Source organism: Uloborus diversus, chromosome 4 (assembly GCF_026930045.1).
Source record: "Uloborus diversus isolate 005 chromosome 4, Udiv.v.3.1, whole genome shotgun sequence".
In the NCBI taxonomy this organism is placed as follows: Eukaryota; Metazoa; Arthropoda; class Arachnida; order Araneae; family Uloboridae; genus Uloborus; species Uloborus diversus.
The window spans coordinates 89,426,741-89,450,317 of record NC_072734.1 but is presented as its reverse complement, the minus strand read 5'-3'; the positions used below and the strand labels follow the sequence as shown (position 1 = coordinate 89,450,317).

The window sequence follows — 23,577 nt, the reverse complement described above, 5'->3', positions numbered from 1 at the left end:
TGCAGTCCTTAGGAAGGGGGCAATGTTACAAATTCTGTAAATAGTAATTATTGTAGTAACGTAACCTGTAAATAGTTTCCCGTAATGAATATACAACCCCTTAACATATGGCTAAAGTATACGACTCCCCTATTTCTTTTTTTGTTCATTGATAAAATTTGATAACGGTCTACTATTTTCCAGAAGCGTTTGGAATATTTGAGAGCTCTCTTTTCGGTGTGTATATAAGCCGTACGCTGGATAAAAAGTTGGTTTCAATTGAGAATTTGTTCTGAGAGCTCTGTGTATTGCGAGGCATTTCGCTGTGTTGTTTTCGTATTTGGAAGTAAATACGTGTGTAACCGTTGAGTTAACGGTGTTGAGTGATATTTGTTTAATTGCTGATGATTAACTTAGCAGTTGTTAACGATTTCTTCTGTACATAGAGTAAATAAAGCTCCTGTGTTTTTATCAAGAACTGTGTCGTCCTTTCAAGAAAGTTGGAAGTCTCGCCGGATCCGGAACACAGAAGGCAGAATTCAGAAGATTTTTGCTCCTGATTTAATTAGAAAAGGACATGTTTATTTTAATGTCTTAAAATATGTAGCAAAACAACCGATGGAAAGCAAATTTTTTAGCAGTTACATGAGACTTTTCAAAGCATAGAATAAAAAAAGAATTTGATTAAGTCTTAAGTGAACTCAGCAACATCTATCATCTGGAGTGCGTCTTCTAGGAGCACACTTAACGATTCCATCCACACGGAGAATCATCTCAGCAGCTTCTGTTGCTCCACTGAGGACTTGATGTTTGACTTTATATGGTTCAACAATTCCTAGAACTGACATGTCATCAATCTTTCCTTCATTCATATCTGTAATATAATATTTAGAAAACAGATAAGTTCAATTTGTTTTAAATACATTTGATGAGGGAGAAAAAAATTTTGTGAAGACCAAATTATTTAAGATTTTTGAATGCATGAAAAACAAAAATGATTTATTGCTATAAAGAACGTAAACAATTAATTCGCACAGAATGATATGAAACAAAACAATGTAAAAAAATAAAGAAAAGACAATGGTCAAATACTGAGCTTCTAATTTAAAATTTTTCAAATCATTGAACATCACTTTGAGTTACTTTCATCACAATGCGTTGTTTTGCCTTTCTAACTATAAACAACACACATAATTTCACTGTTCAAGAAATTAGTTTAAGATTCTTTTTGTTGTATCATTTTTTTTTTTTTGTGAAATTTGAATTGGGTAGTACTGTTAGTCACATAAGCAACATCTAATCTATTTGTTGACAGAGCATGATTTTGATTTAATGTACTAGTATTTGGTTATTATTTTAACCCCAGTGGCAAACTCTACCACACTGCAACGATGTCACGGACAACGACACCCTATCATGAACAGTTCTGTCTGCGCTAAACAAATAAAAGTTGTCTGCAAAAAAAAAAGCTGTCTGCAACTGTAGGACATAATGAACTGCTGACACAAAAAGATAATGATCATGATCGCACACGTGATTGTTCTTATTCCCCTGCCAGCCTGCATGCCGCACTTATAAACCAAAACAAAAAATAAAACAAAACAATCTTTTTTAAATTGTTTACTGAAAAAGCAAATCTGAAATCAAAATAATGCATATTTCTGTGTACAAAAAAAAAAAAAAAGTCTGCAGATTCCTGTGATGCAAGCGATAAATAACATAGTGAATACTTTTGCTTGTTTGTTTTATCATATTGTTAGCAGTGGTGTTGTTATAAAGTTCTCTGAAAATGCAGTGTAAGAACTTTTTCTTCCCGCTAATGAGCTAATGACTAAAAAAAAAAACATTTATCAGCGCATTGAAATGTGATCACTTCAAATAGAGGTACCAGTTTTAAAATTAATCGCCATTTAGTATCTGATGTTGAACCTTTACTCATCCTTTTGTTTCTTCACGAAACCGAATCTTCGGTTAATATGCCAGTGATATTAATAACATTCAATATGCAGACCTGTTAAATGGTTATTCTAAAATTATTTTAATAAACTTTTTCACTTACCATTTTTATACTTTTAGTGCTTTCATTTTGAAAAATGCAATTTGATTGCATCCGATATGAGAATCGAAATTTAACTTTTTTTTCAACCTACAGTGGTGGTAGAAAAATTGCATCACCCGTGAAATCCAAATATTTTTAGCATTTATAAGTAATTATGAAATACTTAACAGTTTTTGCATCATATAACACAAATTGGCATCGGTACATGATGTAAGCTATTGCGTAAGATTGCATCATCCTTCTAAATATATAAAAAAAACTAGTTAAACTTATCAGTTGCAGTGTGTCGAAATACGTTCAACCAACAAAGAAAGAGGGGCAGTGGTCGTCCACGAATGTCCAATGCAGCGCAGGACAGGTATTTGATTTGCATCATTTTGTGCAAGGAACAGTAAACGGTCAGGTGTATATTGGCGTTTTGGAGGAGAAATTGCTTCCTACTATCCAGGATCACTTTAGTTCCAAACGTCATTTTCCAGGATAATTCTGCTCCGTGCCATAGGGCAAAACTGGTAAGTAATAATTTAAAAACCTTTATCCTGCCATTAGACTTTAATTGACATGGGGTTAAGTAATTTTTTTTTCCTCTAAACTCACACGCAGGTTCAGAAATGGAAAAATGAGCATGGGGTCAGCAGTTTGCTTTGGCCCGGAAACAGCCCCCGATCTAAATCCAATCGAAAATTGTTGGAATAGAATGGGTGTAGAAGTGATGAGACATAAGTCAACATCACTTGCAAAACTCCGGGAATCAATAATTTGTGTCTGGCACCATGAACTCAGTAAAGAATACATTCAATCACTCATCCGTTCAATGCCCTGTAGATGTCAAGCTGTCATTAAAGCTAGAGGCGGACCAACAAAATGTTAGGTTATATTTTATGATGTTTAAACATTTCCATGTTACTTTTGTTTATTTTTGAACAGAAAGTTGTTACAATTAAAACCTCTACTTACTTTTTCGTCGTCCACTTGGCAACATGGATGCACTTCACATTGTACTTGTTACAGTTTTGGCCATGTATTTCCATAAATAAAGTAAACAATTATCGGATTTCTGCTGTTAAATATTAAGTTTTGCAGAATTTCACATACATTCATCGTTAATCGGTCAACTAAAACTTCTCACATATCCCATTGTTGTGAAAATGTGAGGGTGATGCAATTTTTTTTACCAGCACAGTAACTTTGCTTTATATGGAGGCAAATAAATGAAAAGTCTATTAAAACCATCATTTCAAGATTTAAAAACAAAATTATGTTTTTGTTTATGAGTCAAAAACTTAAATGCTGAATAGATGGTTTAATTTTAGTTTTGCTGCAACTGTGTTTATAGATATTAATGATCGGTTTATCATAGGCTTCTAAAATGCAATTCTAAAACAATATTTAAAAAATTAATTCTTTTAGGAGCCGTTTTTATACTTTTGAGAGTTGCAATCTCTTTTCACGCTATGAAAACCGAATTTTTCTAATTTTTGATGTTTAGTACGCTTTGTTACAAGGTAAACAAATAAATTCTTCTTTTATTTTTATTGAAATCACGAAATTTAGAAGTTTTAAACAAAATTCTTAGAGTTTTAAGAGTTTCAGGAGTTAAATGCTCAACCACTGCTTGAATTATATTTTTTAATTTCAATTATTTTACAGAAATTACTATTATTAACAGAAAAAATATCACAAAAACACTCACTTTGAAATTTTGTTTTACAATCCCCCCCCCCCCCCCACAAAATTATTTGATTTTTCACAAATAAAATGAACATTGAAAAAATCCTAGATAGACCCCTGTTCAATAGCAGGTGCCCACCAAGGACAGGGGGGTGGGGGGTCATCAGATTGCACCATTGAAACTTTTAGGAGGAGGTAATTTGAGAAAGATTTTAGTCTCAGTTTTTTTGGAGGGGGAGGGGGAGGTCTCGTTCTTGAGAGGAGAGTGCTTCAAAGAATTTAGGGCAGTGCGCCATCGTCTTTGAGAGGGGGGAGGCACTTCCTGCCCTATTTTTAAATAATTATTTTAAAAAAGTCTCTTTTATTAATTTTTTTAATTGAAACCACACCCGAAATTTTGCAGACAGATTGCGAAGTTCTAAAAGCTTGTTGTAGACAGGTACAAAACTTTCTGCGACTGGGATTTTAACTATTGTTTTTTACACGTAAATTGAAAAATAAAGAAATAAAAGGAAATAAAAAAATTTTCTAGGACAGAAAGCATCAAAAGTTATGAATCTTTCAACATTAAGCTAGGATTTTTTTGAACTTTGCAAGCACTGGACTACAATACAAAGTATGAAACATACATTTGGCTATGAATCCTTTTCACATTCAATGCAGCATTTTTCTGATTTAAAAAAAAAACGTTTTTTTTTAATTAAGAGGTCCAAATTGCACACATTGTTAAGGCAAAAAGAAATTGAGGAAATTCAAAACATTGTCAAGCATTAATGAGATTTTATATACATTCGGACCTCGCTTTAACGAATTCATCTAACCAACGCTTTTATACGTTAAATCGGGGTTATTCGTAATATCAGGGTGTAATTTTTTTTTTTTTAAATTGCATTTACCTTATCTTAAACTCAAATAAGCAACTGTTCAAAAATATCCATAATTAGAAAGTATACACTTTTTGTTCAGCATTTGACGACTTAAAACACACTAGTTAATTTGAAATTTAAAACTATACTGAGTAATAAATGTTAGACAATTCCTTGATACTTGATTCAAAATCGTTATCTTTCGACTTTATGGAGAGAAGAAAATTATTGTGTCATTTGCAGTCTCCTGCATGAGATATGTTTTTAGTTTCCAGGCCATGTAAAGCATTTGAAAAAGTAAGTTTTAATGGAAGTTTCATTATCGCTTTCGGCATCAGAATCAATATGTTGGTTGTCCCCTCACCCATAAAAATTGCTGATTCAAAGAAAAGTCTTTTTTTGCTTTAGACAACATGGATTTAACATATGGAAAACAATCCAATATTTCCTAACTCAAATTAACCTCCAAAAAATTTTTTGCAGCTGTTAAAATAAAAATAGCGGTTCGCTAAATCCGGTTCCGACCGTGCATTAAAAATATGCCTCAAAATTGTTAAGATAATAAACTTAAAAAGATAGTACTCACTTAAACCATAAGTAGATTTTCCATCTGCGTGAGCAGAGCGCAATTCTGAAATTAACTGGGCACTGTCATAACCTCCATTTTCAGCAAGAATGGTTGGAATTTGTAATAAAGCTCTTGCATAAGCCTCCATGGCTAGGGACTCTTTGCCAGAAGTTTGAGCTGCAAGATTATTAATTGCTCTAGCCATAATCATTTCAGAGCAGCCACCTCCTAGAATCGTCAGGCGTTCAGAAACAGTGGTAACTAAGACACAAAGCACATCGTGCAATGCTCGCTCTGCTTCATTCAATATTTGTTCTGTGGCACCCCGCAACACAATGGTACAGGATTCTGGAACAGGTAGACCTGAAAACTTCAATAGATAATCTTCACCAATCATCACTTGTTCGATTAAGTCACACTTTCCAAGCTTGACAGTATCACATCTCTCTATATCTGATACAATTTCACCACCTAAATTTTTTTAAAACATAGAACTCAATAACAATTTCTAAAATTCAAAAACCTCATTCATACAACTACATGATAAAAATCAGGGTTTAAAAAAAATAATGATTTTTTAGGGGGTGAGGGGAGGAACAGATTTTGTACCTTTTAAAAAGCTTCAAGAATTTTAATTTTCTGTTGTTAATTTACATTTATGAATGTTATTAAATGTTGCATAAAAATGTTGAAAGTTTACAAACCCACTTTATTTTAAGTAGTACTTCAGTAAAAAGTTTTCATTATGTGATGTTAATCAAATTTTATACAAGTGGCACAGTATTATACTAGAAATAAAGAAAAATAGGGGAAAATTAACCAATTTCCTAGTCTTAAAAATGAGATAAAAATAAAATGACTAAATTGAGAGAAAACAAAGTTTTTTTTTCTTTTTGACAAAATATTTTTTTAAAGAACACATTGTTGAAGCACTTAGGAGCAAAGGGGTGTGTAAGTACGAAAATTTAAAATTTAGAGATAACTAGTGCAAATGAGAATGTTGCATCTATTTTGGGATAAATGATTGTTTTTTAATAGTAAACCTAGCAGCTACTGTCATACAGCATGATTCCGAAAAAAGTTTTAACGAAAGTCTACATAGAGTATGAACGTTGCATGAATTCTTTTACTGTAAAAAAAAGCCCACTTGCATCCCTTTGCTTTTCACTGCCTCATATCAGAAATTTAAAAATACATTTTACTCCTCTATAGAGAATCTCTCTTAAAATCTGATAGCTACCCATTTTTATTTCTTCACTTATTCATAAAATCTTTTTATATCTACCTGTTATATGTTATAGTAACAGTAAAAAATAAAATAAATAAATAAAAAAATCAACCTCTTTATTTGATGAATATTTTTTAAATACATAACATAAAAATATGTATTCTATAAAATTTACATGTACATGCTTTGAATTATTTTACGAAAATCCATGGGGGGAAAATGATTTTTTAAAATTTAAATTTTTTTGAAAAAGCAAAAACTTAGAAAATTTTCAGTTATTAATTAAATTACATCAATAAAATGAACTTAAATACATAATTAAACTAAAATTTATATCTTTGAAAAATACAAAACCATTACAATTTGAGTATTACTTCACCAAAAAACTTTCGTTATGTGATATAAAACCACTTTATTACAAATGCACATGGTTCAAATCAAATTTTATATAGATGTCATAGTCGAGTTATTACTATAAACTAGTGTATGCCCAGTGGTTAAAATTCGACCATATTCATAAATGAATATTTGAGAAAACTTGTATGAATTAACTGTTTCCAACATTTTTATTTCTACTCTTAATCATGTTAACTGCATATCTGAAAACATACAATTTTTATACGGATCCACAACACCACAGTAATAATTTATTTTAATTTCGCTTTTTATTTGTTAATCTCGAAATAAATGGATGAAAGAGGATATTGCGGTAATGGGGTCGTTTCCGAAATTTTCAAAGTCTTTTTTACTGAAAGAGGATGCTTAAAAACAAAGGTTTCAACCATTTTTCAAATAATTTGAAAAAAATTAATATCTTTAAACTATTTTAATTGGTGCGCAGATTGAAATTAATTTTTTGGCATCAAAAGCTATAAAATGCCACACATTGATGCCATTAGCGCAGAGCGCAAATTATCACAATGCGAAAACCTGGTTGAGAGCAAACCCTGAATATTTAGCGCGGCAATGGAGTCGTACGCCAAAGTACATCACTTATATCGTCATAAAGACCATGCCTTATTTCCAAAATAGGACATTAAAAAAAGTAAAAAAAAAAACAACTGTTGAGAAAATTAAAAGTTTTTTTCTGGCTGAACATTTTTTTTTCTTATTCTATTTCTGTGACTAAAAGTAGTACTTTTGATTGATGGAAACAGCCCCATTGAGAAATTGGTGTGGTCGACAAATTGCTGGCTTGAATAATTTTATTTTGGATATCATGCTGCTTTGTGCTAACCCTATGCAAATAAATATTTCAATACTCGTTGTTTACGTATGCAAAGGAAAAACATTTTTTGTGCTGGCATTGGAAACAATAAAATTCACGCCAATGGATAAAAATCACCAATTATCCAATTTTCGAAACCTTCCTGCATGAAATGAAGCATCAAAACTCAATTTATACATAAAACTTCTGTTTGAACAATGTTACTAATAAAACGTCGACTATTATTGAGTAAGTTGCTTCTTCGTCATTAGAAATATAAATTTCAAAGTATCAAATGAACGAACTTTACACGTGGAAACATATAACTGTCTATTCAAAAACACTGGGTGTCGTAATAATAGTGCAATTTTAAAAAAAGGTCGACCTTGTGATTTGTTTAAGGTTAAGGGCGGTGAATAACTCATGTCACACTTTTCAACATTTTTGACCACCTCCCTCCCTTTTGTGACAATGTTTTCTACTTCATTATACCCCCTCTTCCCTTTGTCGCATTTCAGGCTGTTTTTTATAAACGTTCCTATTAAGAAAAAGGCTTGTTGTGACATTCTCCCCATTGTATGCTCCTCTTGTCATGTCTTTCCTCTCCCTTGTCACAAACTGTTACTATTTCATGAATCCCACCTTTAAGCGGGACTTCATTCATGTACAGCTCCTATTTTGTGGCAACCGTATGCAAATATACATTTCTCTACTCTTTGTTTTCGTATGCAAAGTAAAAACATTTCTCGAGCTGCAATTGGTGCCAAAAATTTGACCCCAATAGATGAAGAGCACCCACCAATTTAACAATTATCGAAATCTTCGAGAATGAAATGATCTTGAAAAACTTATACATAAACCTTCTGCATGAACAAGGCTTGTTTTAATAAGTTTAATATTATTGAGTAAGTTGCCTTGACCTCTGCTGTTAGAATTATTAAATTCCAAACAGTCTTACTTGCTACACGAATTTTACTTGCGACATTAAAAATCGTCCATTCTAAAACACTGGACGTCGCAATAATAGTGTAATTTTTTTAAGAAATCGTAATTGTGATTTGTTTACGGTTTAGGGGAAAACTGACAAATGCACTTTTCAAAAATTTTGATCTCTCTCCCCTTTGTTGCAAAGTTTCGCATTTCAGCATAACCCCTCTTCCAATTGCCACATATCAGTTTTTCATTAAACGTTCTTATCAAAAAAAAGATTGATGTCCCATTCTCCCCATTGTATGTTCCTCTTGTCATTTATTTCCTCCGCCTTGTCACGAACGGTTACAATTTAATGAACCCCATCTTAAAGAGGGACTTCATTCGTAGTCAGTTCCTTGCAAATAGACATTTCTGTAATCTTTTTTTACGAATGCAAAAGAAAAATATTTCTCGTCTTGGCACTGGCACCAAAATGGATAAAGTTCGCCAATTTCAAAATTATGGAAGTCATTCTGAATGAAATGATGCCGCAAAACTCCCTTAATACGTAAAACTTCTGTACAAACAATATTTTTTGTAAAAGTAGGCATGATCTTGCCATTAAATATAAAATTTCCAACAGTCAAATGAACGAACTCAACTCACGGCAACATGTAATTGTCCATGCGAATGCACTGGATAATACGCCAATTTTATCAAAAGTTTCACCTTGAGATCTGTATGTGGTGATAGCAAATGCAGGTATTATTGGAGTTGGAACTGAAAGTCGTCCCTCACTCCGTAAAATAATTTATTTAAATATTAAAATCGCAAAAATATAATCAAAATGAAAATATTTTAAATGCCCGTAGTTACCCAAAAAGCCTCAATAATAAAAACAAATGCAAGTATTTCATTTCTTTATGCCCAAGCGAGAATTGGCAACACCACAATATTATCCAGCAATTTCTTCACGCTAAGTACGCCGCGTGAAAAAACAAATAAAAATGAATTAGCACTAACTTTTAATTGCTTCTAGAGCTGTTTCTAGCCAACATAGCAGGTTTCGATTTTCGCGCGGTAAACAGGGTAAAACGTGTTTAAAAGTATTTCTTGCTAGCTTTCCAACCATACTAAGCTCAAAGCATTAAAATGCATTTTTCGTGTAGAAAAAGCGGTTTAAAAATGAATAAAAATTTAATGTTTCAGGCTTCCAACAAAGAATTTCAACAATGGAAAAAAGAAAGAATTAAAATTTTTGAGTTTCGCTAACTAAGAAACGCTTATAACTTTTTTCTAGTGGATTTAGGCTATTGGACCTTGGGTGCCCTGACAATTTTTTTGTTAGAAGTGTTTTTTAAAGACCTTTCCAACAATATCAAATTCAAAAAAATTGAACCATCGGTTTGTGTAGAAAGAGCCATTTAGGACGAAAATGCTTTTTTTATTAATATCTCCGTTAATTAGTGTTCGATTTCAAAATTTTTTATTGATGGCACTAAAATTCGGCAATAGCTACTGAACAAAAAAAGAATGAAGGAAATCGGTTCACAGAGGAGAAATCGGTACCGAAAGAAAACGGCTTGCTAATTAATACAGTAAAACCTCATTAAGTAGTCACTCGGATAAGTGGTCACTCCGTTTAAGTCGTCGGTTTCCTTTGGTCCCAACAAGGTTCTAGTCATAATAATATAAAATGACCCTCGTTTACTCGTCACCAAAATTAATTCTACCCCGGTTAACTAGTCACCCAAAAATCGTTTTCTAAAATTTTCCTTTCTTATCGGATCTTAGAAAATAGCATCGGACTGGGTAGAAATGATATGTGATGGTTATTTTCTTAAACCTAAATTTCAGTTTAAAACTTCCACCCTTGGGTAGAGGATTAGAAAGCTACAAGTGATATGAGGGACAATTATAGAAAAGAATGTATAGCTCCTTCAGAAAGAGAAGAAAAGGGTAAGAAGTGTCATTCACATTACTCACGGGCGACAAGATTAGTAACTGAGCAGCACACTGATGAGAGGACAAAGGGACAAGGGGGAAGGCAGAGTTTTAAACTTGGCCATGTGGCCAGAATTCCAGGTGCATTGAAAAAATTTCCATTAGGGAACAAAAGGTTTTGTAGTGCAATCGCCTCTGAGTTTTTCATGAGTGACAATAGCTCTATATTGCTGCATTTCATCCATTTAGGGGTATTTGATTCTTGGAAGCCTCGCTTGAAATGTCGCTCTTCTTAGCTGGTTATTCAAAGCATCAGTTCTTTCTGCGACTCTGCCTAGTGCAGACGTTTTCCTTAGTCATTTGTGACCACTTTTGACTGTGACTACATTTCACAGCGAGTAAGCCCCGCTGTAAGGGCTGTTTTCTCTCTTGCAGCATCGTGTTTCGATCAAGCTTTTAACATGTCTGGAAAACGAAAACTTACCTCTTTTATCTTATAAAGAAAAGAAGGACTTAATTTCCCTTTTCGAAAAGTCGAATGTTTCAAAAACAGCTTTTGCCAAAGAACACCGTATTCCCAGAACCACTTTAAACAGTATTCTTTCCTCAAAACAAATAATTGAAGAATCTGACATCAAAGACAAAAGAAAGAGGATGAGAAAATCAAAGTATGACGAGATTGAAGAGGTTGTAGTTCGCTGGCTAAAACATGCAAGGTCACAAAATGTGCCTATTTCTGCTGTGATTCTCAAAGAAAAAGCCTTGGAAATTGCCGAGGAGTTCAACATAGAAGATTTCAGCGGCAGCAATGGTTAGCTGGAACATTTTAAAGACAGACATTGCCTATCCTTTAAAACAATTTGCAGAGAAGCAGCATCTGTTGAAGGTGACGCTATAGAAATCTGGAAAAATAGTGTTCTCGAGGACATTTTATCAAAGTTTGATGCCTCAGATATTTTTAATCTGGATGAGACAGGTTTATTTTACCGTCTTTTGCCCGACAAAACTTTATCATTTAAGGGTGAAAAATGCACTTCTGGAAAAGCAAGCAAGCAGCGCCTAACATAAAGCTCAAAACTCGCGGTCGCCAGTCGCCAAATGCGACCAATTTTCAAATTTTGGCGACCATTATTTTCACTTCAGTCGCCAATGTGGCTACCATTCGCCAATGCAACCTTCCCTGACCTATAGTCTTGATATATGACCTTTCCCCAAATTCTTTTGTCCACTAAAAGTTTGTCTATCGGATCGCCAGGGATGAAGGAGGGAAGGGGGGAGTATTGTCCAATTGTGGCTAATTGTGCTATGTGTTCTTGTTCTGAATAGAAAACAAAAATCGCAATCACGATGGCAAATTCGTTACAAAACATGCTATTTCGAAAACTCGGCTTTCTTTACACGCGATCGTAAAAATAGACACATTTCATACACCAATTTAGTAAATTATGCTTTTTTGATCTTAAATTCATTTTTCAACTTTATTTCTCCTTAACAAATGGCTATTTCTTCGTTTTGTGGTATTTTTAAACTACGCGTTTTCAAAATGGCGTCACTTTGTTATTGTTTATTTTACCAGTAAGGACGAAAATGTCCTTTCCAAAATAAAAAGAATTAATCTTGTACATTTGGTTTACGTATGAATAAACAAAAATGGCGCCTTTGAGTCAAAATGCACCAAGACAAGGTAAAAACTATATCGCTGAAAAAAAAAAGTTTTTTTGCAAGATTTTTGATTTTTTGTTTTATCATATTGTTAGTTTTTCCTTTTTTTTCTTTTTAAAATTAAAACCTACTGGAGGAGAGGACATATCCGTTTATTTACTTTATTTCTCCTTAAAAAAGTTGTTATTTTTAAGTTTCGCGGTAAATTTTCAAAATGGCGTTCCGCGTTTTCAAAATGGCGCCACGTTGTAGATTGTCCATTTTCACCATTTAGAAGTGGAAATTGTGTGTTCCAAAACCAATAAAGAGAAGTACAATCGTATTTATAAAACACATAAATAATAAAAAAAAATGGCATTCCTGCATCTAGAGAAGGTGGAAAGAATATGGCTGAAACCCTTTTTTTCTTCTGCTGGATCTTTTATTTCACTTTTTTATTTTTTTTTCGTTTTGTTTTATATTGTTTACCTTTCTTTTATTTATTCATTTTTTGACACTCTGGCTTCGATTTTTATAAAATTCTGCATGCATTTGTAAAAACAAAAAAATATTTTTGTAGAATCGCAAATGGTTTAGGTTTTACATTCTGTTCGAGTTTTTGGTATTTTGTTGTTTTCTTTATCAAGGAACTAACTCGTGTTTTGGTTGAAAGCTGTGATGTTTCTAGAAGTTTTGAAAGCTGAAAAAAAAAAAAAAATTAATAATAATAATCCTTTTTATTTATTTATTTTTTTATCCTGATGTGTTTTTCTTAAAGATAAATTAATGCAGATTCTAGTTTGCAAAAGATGTGTTAAATAATATCTGGGCAGGGGTGCCCGTTCCCCCCCAAGTTCAATTCCCCCCCCCCCTCCAAAATTTTTCCTCAACCCTCTTTTCCTTTTTTATTTTTAGCTCATTTTTATTTTATTTATTTTTTTAATATTTTTTATTTACTTATTTATTTTTAATTATTATTTTATAAGAAAAGTTCTTTGCTACGCCAATGACATATGCACAAATACTAAATAAATAAACGGATTAAAATAAATTAAATAATTTAAATTAAAATAAAGTTTGGCTATCATTTTTTGAGATTTGGCTACCATTTTGTGAGGATCTGGTAGCCATTGGTTACCAATTCAAAATTTGAGTTTTGAGGTATAGCCTAACAGTTCTGCTTGGAGCAAATATGAACGGAAATGAAAAACTGAAACCACTCGTGATAGGCAAAAGCAAAAAGCCTTGCGGCTTTAAAAATGTTAAATCCGTGCCAGTTGAATATGAGGCAAATTCAAGTGCGTGGATGACAACAGTAATTTGGGAACGACATATTCGTAAGCTGGATTCTCAGTTTTTTCGGCAGAAAAGAAAGGTTGTCATCATTGTTGATAATTGTAGAGCCCACAATCAGCCCGAAAATTTAAAAGCAATTGAAATTGTTTTTCTTCCCCAAACGTAACTGCTCTTCTACAGCCCTTAGATCAAGGCATAATTCGAGACTTTAAACGAAGGTACAAAAAAATGCTTGTACAGGACTTGATAAAAGCATTGGATAGAAACAAAAAACTAGAAGTTTCAGTTTTAGATGCAATTAACTACATTGACAAAAGTTGGAGTTCGGTTACAGCACAAACTGTTTCAAATTGTTTTCGGCATGCAGGTTTTGTGGTAAATGCAGAATCAGAAGATAACTTTAACGAAGAAGCCGTCATCGACCCAGAACCACTAGAAACTTTGCTACAAATCGCAAATGAAAAGGAGTGCAGCGTCAATGATGTAAATGATTTTGTTAACATTGACAATGACATTGCAATCTGCTCTCAAGAGACTGTACAAGCTTTGACTACTGAATATTTAAAAGAAAAACAGTAGTTCAAGTGAGGATAGTGATGTCGAGTGTATGAGTACTCCACCACCCAGTAAAACAGAAGCAATCGAACACCTGGATAAAGTTAGACTGTACTTAACATCCATTCAAGGAACAACAGACGCAGACTTTAAAGCATTAAGTATGGTAGAAAAAAGAGTTTTTTCTAGTAATCAACAGATTCATCAATCAACATTGACAGATTATTTTAATGTACCAAAGTAAGAGGAAATAAAACATTGTAATTATAACAAGGTAATTTTTTTGTCTTCCTTTTTATTTTATTTTTCTAATTTATAGGTTATTGATTTCATAATCATTGTTTCTCTCGCCGAATTCTACAGCAATTCACGAAAGTATTTCAGTGATTTTTGGGCGTTTTTTTTTTTCCTTTAACTTCCCACTCCGCATAAGTGGTCAAATTTTTTTGGTCCCTTGAGTGACGACTTAACGAGGTTTTACTATATATAAAGATACAGATAAACAGGGGACAATAAGCAAATTAATTACCATTAAAAAAATAAAATCAAATAAGTTAGAGAAGGAAAAACAAAATTAAATATCAATTTATTATTATTTTTCTTTTCATTGAAATCATTTTTCTTTTAGAATTCTCTTAAAAGAAAACATGTTATTAAAAAACAAGGAGCCTCATTACTTTTTATGTATAGAGATGGTATCTTAAAATCAGGTAGCTACCCATTTATATTTTCCCACTTTCTTGTAAAAGGACATAAAATCTAAACATTCACTGCTAATATGTATAATTAAAGTAAAAAAGAATTACAGCCTTCAATCTTTACTTCTGATGAATACTTTACAAATCTTTTTCTACCATGAACATCTTTTAATTTTTTTTTACAAAAATTCATTTCATAGTTGTCATTCTGTATCTCTTAATGGCTCTCATCTGAAGTTTTCATTGAAAATCATTAAATCCACATGTGATGAGAGATTGCTGTAAGGCTACATTCAGGCAAAATATATTCAAATGAAATTTTATTTTGACGTACAGGGTTCATACTCAATTCAGATGAAAAAATTCCATGACTTTTCCAAGACTTTCTCATGATTTCATAAAAATTTTCATGACCTTGTTAAACGAAGAGAATGGTACTATTTAATGTCAAACCTGCCAATTTTTGGAAGTGGGCATTAGCAAAAACTTTTACATGAATGCCACTACCTCATCAAAGCACTTACTTGACTAAAAAAATATCAGTGCACACTGCAGAAACTAATAAACTATTCTTATTTGTCTGTATCATATAAACTTCAGTTAAGTAAAAATATAGTGAATGCAATACATTGATGTTTAAATGTCTAATAATTATTAAATAAACAGTGCAAAATAGTAATGAATGGGACAAAAGTGGAATGAGTTATTACTAAGTTTCCGATCTTAAATTTACTTCAAAAAAAAAGTATTGCCATTTGGTGTCAACAGTGCTTCTAATCATCCATGTAATTTGACAATATTTTCCTTGAAGTTAAGTCATGTTTATCAGTAAATTAATTTTTCTAAGCCAGATATTGCATCTGGCCACATGGACCAATTTTGCGAGCTGCACATTTGGCACCAATGTTTGACTATTAGAATTCTCCTACTTGTTATCGCCCGATTAAAGTCTTCATTTTCTAAAGCTTTCAGCAAATTAAGATAAACTCCAACAATTACAAGTGGTTTAAATAAATTCGGATGCAATTAAATTAAACTTTTTGAGTGGGCATGGCAAAATCAAGAACATGCTAATCCCACTACTACAGAATGAAACATATAAGTTTTAAAAATAATGGTGAGTTCAAAATTAAGGATTTTTCAGCAGTAAAATCACAATACAAAAAAAAGGCGGGCGAGTGTTACAGAAGCGAATGCAATAGGATTCCTAAACTCAGATTCGTTTTTGAGATCGTTCAATTTTCGAGTATTAATAGCTTTTACATGACATGCAATATGGTTGAATCACTCAAAATTTTAATTCTCTACTGTTCTTTATTACTTTCCTAGACATTTTCACATGACTTAAAATAAATAATCCATGACTTATAATGAAAATATTAATTTTCCATGACTTTTCCAGGTCTGAAATTTGTGTAATTTTTTTACATGACTTTCCAGGATTTCCATGACCCATATGAACCCTGGACGTAATATTTTTTTTCAGGGTTTAAATATTCTTTCTTTTCACAAATTAAGTACTCCATTAAAATTTCAAGTATTATTAGAACAAAAAAATTTAATCTATAGTATTTCAATCCAGAATACAATGGTGGCCAAAATTATAAGGACAAAAGAAAAATTCCCAAAATCTTGACTGCATTTGGTTGGAAAAATATGCTAATTTTATAACTGGAAACTTTGGTAAAATAAAAGATTTTTAATTACTTTTGTTGGAAATTCATAGGAATTTCGTATTTTTAGAATCAAGTTTAAATTTAGACCTCCCTGTAATTTGGTCAAAATTGGATTGTTTTTTCTTCTGCACACTGGACTACAAAGTGTAATAAATGCTTAGGAAGCGATTGGGGAAGACTTAATTCTTTTTTAAGTCATTCTTCTAATTACAAAAAAAAAAAAGAGTTTGATAAATGTAAAGTGGTTGCCTGAAAAATTTCACGACGTGCTGTGCGTCAAATTGCAGCAAATTTGAATCGAAAGAGGTAGGTCATTTAGAGCTATTTCAAAAATTCCAGCAAATGTCGACAAGGACGAAAATATAAGAAATCATCTTTATCTGTGTGTGCATTAAACTAATGATGATAAGAGACAAGCTTGCTCTAAAAAACAAACATCAAGACATATTAGATGGCAGTTCAAGTTACGATACAAGGCTTGAGCTGTTCAACCTCTTTTACTAAATGAGAAAAAGTTTCATTATGCAAAAGTAATATGACAAGCTCTTAAAAAAGTTTATAAGAAACCAAGGGTTGAGCATGCCAAAAATGCTTGGTTATGGGTACAGAGGGTGATAATATAATGTTTTTCGATAAAAAAAAAGTTTAATTAGGGTGGAGTAGATAATTTTTATTACTTCTGGTAGCATCTGGGTGAAGGAAAAAACAAACCTGAAAGCATACATTTGGAGGCGGCTTAGTAATGGACTGAGCAAGTTTCGTAACAAATGGAAACTATACCAATAATTTTAGTGCAGGGCAGAATGCAGAGTATTGTTGATATGAGTTAAAATCATCTGTTTAACCAGGAGAATGCCTAATTACATGTTTCTCGAACCTCAAAATGATTTTTTTTCATACTTATTTCGTGAAATTACTGTACTGGCCGGACAAAAGGATCGATTTAAGTTTAATGGAAACTTTATGAGTCATTCTAGCACCCAAAGAGTGAAAAAATGGTATTCAATATCGAAACAAGCAATATCTCATTTTCTCCATCGAAAAAGTCAGAATAAAAATTTCTAACAATGTTCTTCAACTTCCATGATATCAAAACTGATTCAAGTGACTGAAAAAAAAAGGGAGGATATTATTGAATACTAAGAGTTTTAAGGGCAAAATGCTAGTTGTTCTTATAATTTTCTCCAGTTTTAACACTGACAGTTTTTTACTAATCCCAGTAAAACATTAATATGTTCTATTTTTCAAATGTTATGCATTCTACAATGATTTATAGTATAAAAAGGTATTTTGTGCATAAATTTCACTAAATTGTTTTAGAAATATTTTTCTTACAGTGCAATTTTCTGTGTCTTTATATTTCAAACCACCACTGTATTAAATTTTTCATTCAAATTTAACAATGTACCTGTGACTAAACCAATTCTTTCAACTCCTTCAAAATCTGCATGTTCAATAGCCATAACACCTGCATCAGCAAAGAGCTGCTCTGGATAATTATACAATAGTTGTCGGTTGATGAAAACATTAATATTATGCTTCAGAAAGGCATCTACCTAAATAGACCATTTTATTAAACAAAATATAATTAGTACTAAGTTACTTGAAATATTTTATGTAAAGTAAATGCAAAATATTTCTTCAAAAGAAATTAACTAGAACACTTGATTTTTAGCATTATATTTGAGCATTCATAATTAGCTTTTCTCTGTTAGAATAAAAAAGTTAATGTTGCAATCAACAGTTTCTTATTAAAAGATACATAATGCCATAGATCAACACAATATAGCATTTATATTCTAAGAATCTTAGCATTAACAGCAAGACAACTGCAGCTTTTCACAAGAATTAGCATGCAAATAGTTTTTGTACGAGAAATTAAATATTTTCTACCTATAGCTGCCTTTTCTATTATTTTTCTGTTAACCGGGTATGTTGCATAAAGTATAAAGATTGGTGCCCAGAAAATTTTTCGTTATTCTTTTGCTGAAAATGGGTCGTTAACAAGATAAAATCGGAAACAAGGAAGTTGCTTATTATATCATTGTTTGAAGTTAGGAAAAAACAGTTAACTCTGGCTTAAAAAAAGAATTTACTATCTATGTTCTCGAATATTTTAAAGGAATATAGGAGGATCGACCAAATAAAAGAAAAAACCAAAGTAAATGCTGTAGAAAGCTTGCAACACGTATTGTTTCACTTGTATTTTTTTTTTACAAATTTTTATTTTAATATTCTATTTTTTTAACTCAATGTAAAGTATCATCACTATAAACTTTTGGATAATTCTGTATAAGATAATTTTTAATGAAGTTTATATGGAATGTTATGTACACTTTAAAGTCTTAAAAAGTCGACAAGTTCATTTAAATACCTACTTTGCTCTTATACTTTGTTAGCTTAAGCTTTTTCTCCGAAAAATAAAAGTGTTCTATTTTTTTGAATTTGAGTTGTATATGAAAAAAAAAAACCTGGCATTAAAGTTTTGGATTAGACTCGGAATAGTCTTGAATTGAAAATTATTCGTATAAATTAAATACAAAATTGCTACTGCTTTTAAGATAAAAACTTCAGAATTGCTCTATTAGACCCTGGTTTCGTGAATTAGTCAGGAGTATATTCAGAAGTTTTCTTCTATGTGGGACTGCTGCAAAGCTCTCCTAACAGCTCATGGAGAATAACAAAAGTTGAAGTGTTCCTCATTCGGATTTACATTTCTAAGTATATGTAATATGATTACAATTATGCAGAATTCGCATTGGCAACAGAATTTGTATCCATTGCTTTGTTCTGCGTTTTCTTAAATATTGAAATAATTAAAAGTAAATAATTTATTAATCTTAACGAAATACGATAGAGATTAATTCTACAACTGGATTTTATCGGAATAATACCATCATTGCAGAAGACAATACTCGGTGAAATTAATTGCACCCTTTTTCACTAGTGATGCTGGTTTTTTTGAACCCCCAATGTTTTATAGTACTTGCAACTAACTTTCAGCTCCACAACTGCTCTGTGACAAAGCTGTTTATTCTACAAATTATGTCACGTTTTAGGTATGTATTATCTTTTGTTAGGTATGAACTTAAACTAGATAGGTATGCAAATATTTTCGCCACTTTTCAAATTCACATTAAATGAATTGATTATTCTAATTTTTTGACCCATATAAAAAAATCAAAATATTTTTCAAATATGTTAACAACCCTTAAATTGTTAAAATAATACCTTTAAGGTTGCTGAAATTGTTTTGCATTCATTAATAAAACATGTTTTACTTTGTTTAATTGGCATACATTCATTTTACCTGACTCGGTGACAAGTTCCGTTTAAACAGTTCTAATATTCTATTTTTTTGAATTTGGGTTGTAGAATTTCACTTGAAGGGAGGAAAAGCGGGGAAAATTACTTTTCCAATATCTGTATTATCAGATATGAAAATTCGTAAATTATGCAATAAAATCGTTTATAAATTAGTTGGATTATGTATACCACATTGCTCTATTTGACAGGATAAATTCAGGAGGATATCTTTGATCAGGGATTCTCTTGAAAAATACAATTTCCTGCACCTTCAAAATGACCTTGAATAGCCGCCTTTAATTATTCCACCTAGATCTGCAACACACTCACACAGGTGCAGTCACTGTGCAAGTAGTAAATTTCAACCTCCTTGCTGGATCTTTTGGGAAATTGCATTGATGGACTTTTCACTCTCCAACCATCTTACAATGAAATGGTACGTACTATCCAATTCACTTAAGAAAGATTCTGCTCCCTAATTTTTTTTAGGCTATAAAATCATCAGGTTATCACCAAAACATTACAAACACAGAAAGTAACCCCCCTCCCTCTTTAATTTCATCTCTTCAAGTGCAGATCTAAATGCAAAAAGTTGACAATAAAGTTTCGACTTAACGTTCAGCATTTACATCCCTTTGTTCCTCACTGTCTCACATGTAGAATTCATATTAACAGAAGAATTTGTTCTGCTATCTAATGCTTTATTCCATGCTTTATAAAATATTGCATTTTTCATTTTTTTCAATTAATTAAAAAATAATTAATCCCAACAAAATGTAACTAAGATTTACTTTATAAATCTATTTAATAGAAACAATACCATTATTGTTTAAAACCAGGGTTCATACTCAATTTCAGAAATAAAATGAAGGAGTTTTAAAGGAGTAAAATGAGATTTTGAAGGATTACTTTCGGGCTATCCTCGAATGTTCTCACACTTGGTTTTCGACAGATTTGACTCCCTTCGTCACACTTGACTTTACTCCTTCCCTTGTCACATGTCATATTTTTCATTAACATATGGCTATAATAACTGTGTGATGTCACTTTTTGGCATCCTCTCTCTTCCCCTTGTCACAATTTCATGAGCCTGTCTCCTCTTTAAGCATGACATCACTTGTGGATGACTTTTTACAATGTCAAAACTGCAATTTACTAAACAATTGCTTTTTTAATGCAATCACTTAATATAGCACATCTACTTATGTATTCTTTACTAATAATAAAGCTGAATGTCTCTCTGTCCGGAGGATGTCTGGATGTCTGTAGGATATCTGTAGGATGTCTGTGACGCGCATAGCGCCTAAACCGTTCGGCCGATTTTCATGAAATTTGGCACGAAGTTAGTATGTAGCATGGGGGTGTGCACCTCGAAGCGATTTTTCGAAAATTCGATGTGGTTCTTTTTCTATTCCAAATTTAAGAACAAAACTATCATAAGATGGTTAAATTATGAAATTACCATAACATGTAACCGTAACATGGGTACAAGCCAATTGGCGAGATACGAAGTTATCATAACGTGTAACCGTAACATGAGTACAAGCCAATTGACGAGAAAATTCACAATACATTATTTGTAAATACAGGCGAACCAAAAGACCTTTCAATTTTTCTGTTACGGGCGAAGCCCGTGCGGGTACCGCTAGTTTTAAATATTTAAGTATTAATTAGACAAAACTTTTGCTGCTGAGAATGTGGTGGAAGAAAAAGCAAAAATTATAAAACTTGAAAAAATAGCCTTGCACCATTTAAGCATGATTTACTACACTTATGAAATGTCTTTGTCATCTAATAATATTTTCACGTTCAACTTTTATGATTTCTATAACCAATTTATAAATCATATCTTTATGGGAAAATATTTCAAACTACTAGGGGTCTATCTTTATCTGTATTTAAAAAAAAGATAGTTTTTCTTTTTAATATGAATATCATAATACTTATGATTTTCATACATTTAAAAGGGGACAATTACTTTGACATGTAACTCGTGCATTAGATTATTATAAAGCAAAAGTTTGCAATTCCATTATCTTTTGAGAGAAGTATGCAAAGGAATATTTTTGTACTAAAATTTAAAACATAATATAATCTTTGTTTCCTACATTTACTGAATGCAAAAGAAATTGCAGTGAAAAAACCCTACAATGTTAACACACTTAAAAACATTTCATGGTCATTAACTATAATGTTCAGTGTGAAAATGTGTGTGTATATATGTTTTAAAATGTCTAACAGTTGCAAAGAGCCAGCAATTTCTGACATTCTCTGGAAGCAGTGATTTAGTTAAAAAAAATGTTAGAATGAGTGTTTTAAGTCAAGAAACCAAATCCAGTAGCACGACAGCTTATGAGGGCCAAGGCCTACTGTACCAATCTCACTCCTTCTGACCAAAGGCTCTGGGGTGCTAGGCAGATGTTCCGGTTAAGAGGTCAGCCTAACGCGGAACCCCCAGGGTTTAGTTCCGAAGCATACTTGGTACTCATTTTATCGACACACTGAAGGAAAGAACAGCTGAATCAATCATGCCCAACCCGGAGATCGAACCCAGACCTACAGCATGGAAGCTCTACCACTGAGCCTCTGGGCTTCAGAGCACTTGAATATAATTTAAGAAGAGAGCAGTGGGCTACGGAGTCTTTAGATGAAAGATCTGAGTGCAGATGGGTCAGAAATGCTGCCGATAGGCTAAGGTGCACAAATGCACATAGTCTTCAAATCGAGAGGATTCCGCAAGTGTTTCCAAATACATTTACGGATCAATCATGCACTTTCCTTGAGAAAAAGGGTTGACCTAAAACTGATAATTATAAAACTGGAGAAAAATATTATTGCAGAAAAAAATATTGATTATTATATAACACTAATATTTGTCATACCTCGGATACTATTTATTTCATCCGATAGCAATGTGCCTTTTAAATTCAAACTTAAACCATTTCCCGTTAGATTAGCCTTCCAAATGACTGTAAATAATAAAGCAGAGGGTCAAATGATTTTGTGAAAACATATTAGCAGTAAAATCAGGTTTCACCATTCAATTTGTTGCTTTACTTTGTCACTGTGGTTCAGTTTTTAACATCAATGCCATTGCAAAAGTATGTGAAATGTTTCGCTCTTTAAGTCTTCACGATTCAATTTGTTGCTTTATTTTGTCATTGTTGTTCAGTTCTTAACTTCAATGCATTACAAAACTAAGTGACATGTTTTGCAATGAGAATTGTCCAATAAATTCATTTAGTCTATGTGGAATAACATAATACAGTGAAGCACGGTTTATACGTTTCTCTTCTATTTGTTTTTATCAATTATACGTTTTTTAAATTGTTCCTGGAGGGTCTAATATACATTAATCTTTACCAATTATACATTTTCTCATTTGTACGCTTTTTTCATAGTCCCTTCAAAAACATATACAGTGGCTCCCAAAAGTGTTCGTACACCTATGACTTTCAATGAAATAGGCCCCTATGCATTGGTTAAAATTGATATTTCGGAATAGGTATTTAATTATAAGGTCTGTGATCTATTTTTAACAAATCTACATGAAAATTTTTAATAAAACATTAAAACTTATTTTTTTAAAAATCAAAAACCAAAAAATGCCGGAAACTTTATCTCACAAAAGTCTTTGTACACTTTGAAAAAATGTAAAAAAAATTAGTAAATAATCTAACTTTTTACAAAACTATTGTTTAGTAGAATATCATGTAGTGTCAACAACAGCTTTTAAACGTCTGGGAATAGACTTCATTGTTTTTTCTTTCTTTTTTTAATGCAATTTCTGAATAAGTGTTCAGCTGCACTTCAAACCTTACTGTTTCTAGTTCGCTTTTCGTTTCAATGGTGTATTTTCGTAATCTAGCCACCAGATATCTCCAAATATGTTCAATTAAGTTTAAATCTGGTGATTGAGGAGATATTTCTAAGTTTAAGGACAATTTTCGAGGCACCAAACGCAAACGTGT

The 23,577-nt window shown here is 32.1% G+C and overlaps 1 protein-coding gene across 1 annotated transcript in view; it reads right to left on the bottom strand.

Annotated features, from left to right (window-relative positions):
- Window positions 1-539: 539 nt before the first annotated feature.
- The window catches only part of LOC129220008 (T-complex protein 1 subunit beta-like), a 49,305-nt gene continuing 26,267 nt past the window's right edge, over window positions 540-23,577 (bottom strand). Inside the window, exons 6-8 of the mRNA XM_054854336.1 lie at window positions 17,709-17,856; window positions 5,162-5,614; window positions 540-853 (exon numbers count right to left, since the gene is read on the bottom strand). Of these exons, the coding sequence (XP_054710311.1) occupies window positions 681-853; window positions 5,162-5,614; window positions 17,709-17,856 (774 nt within the window). The 3' untranslated portion in view covers window positions 540-680. The remainder of the gene's footprint in view (window positions 854-5,161; window positions 5,615-17,708; window positions 17,857-23,577) is intronic.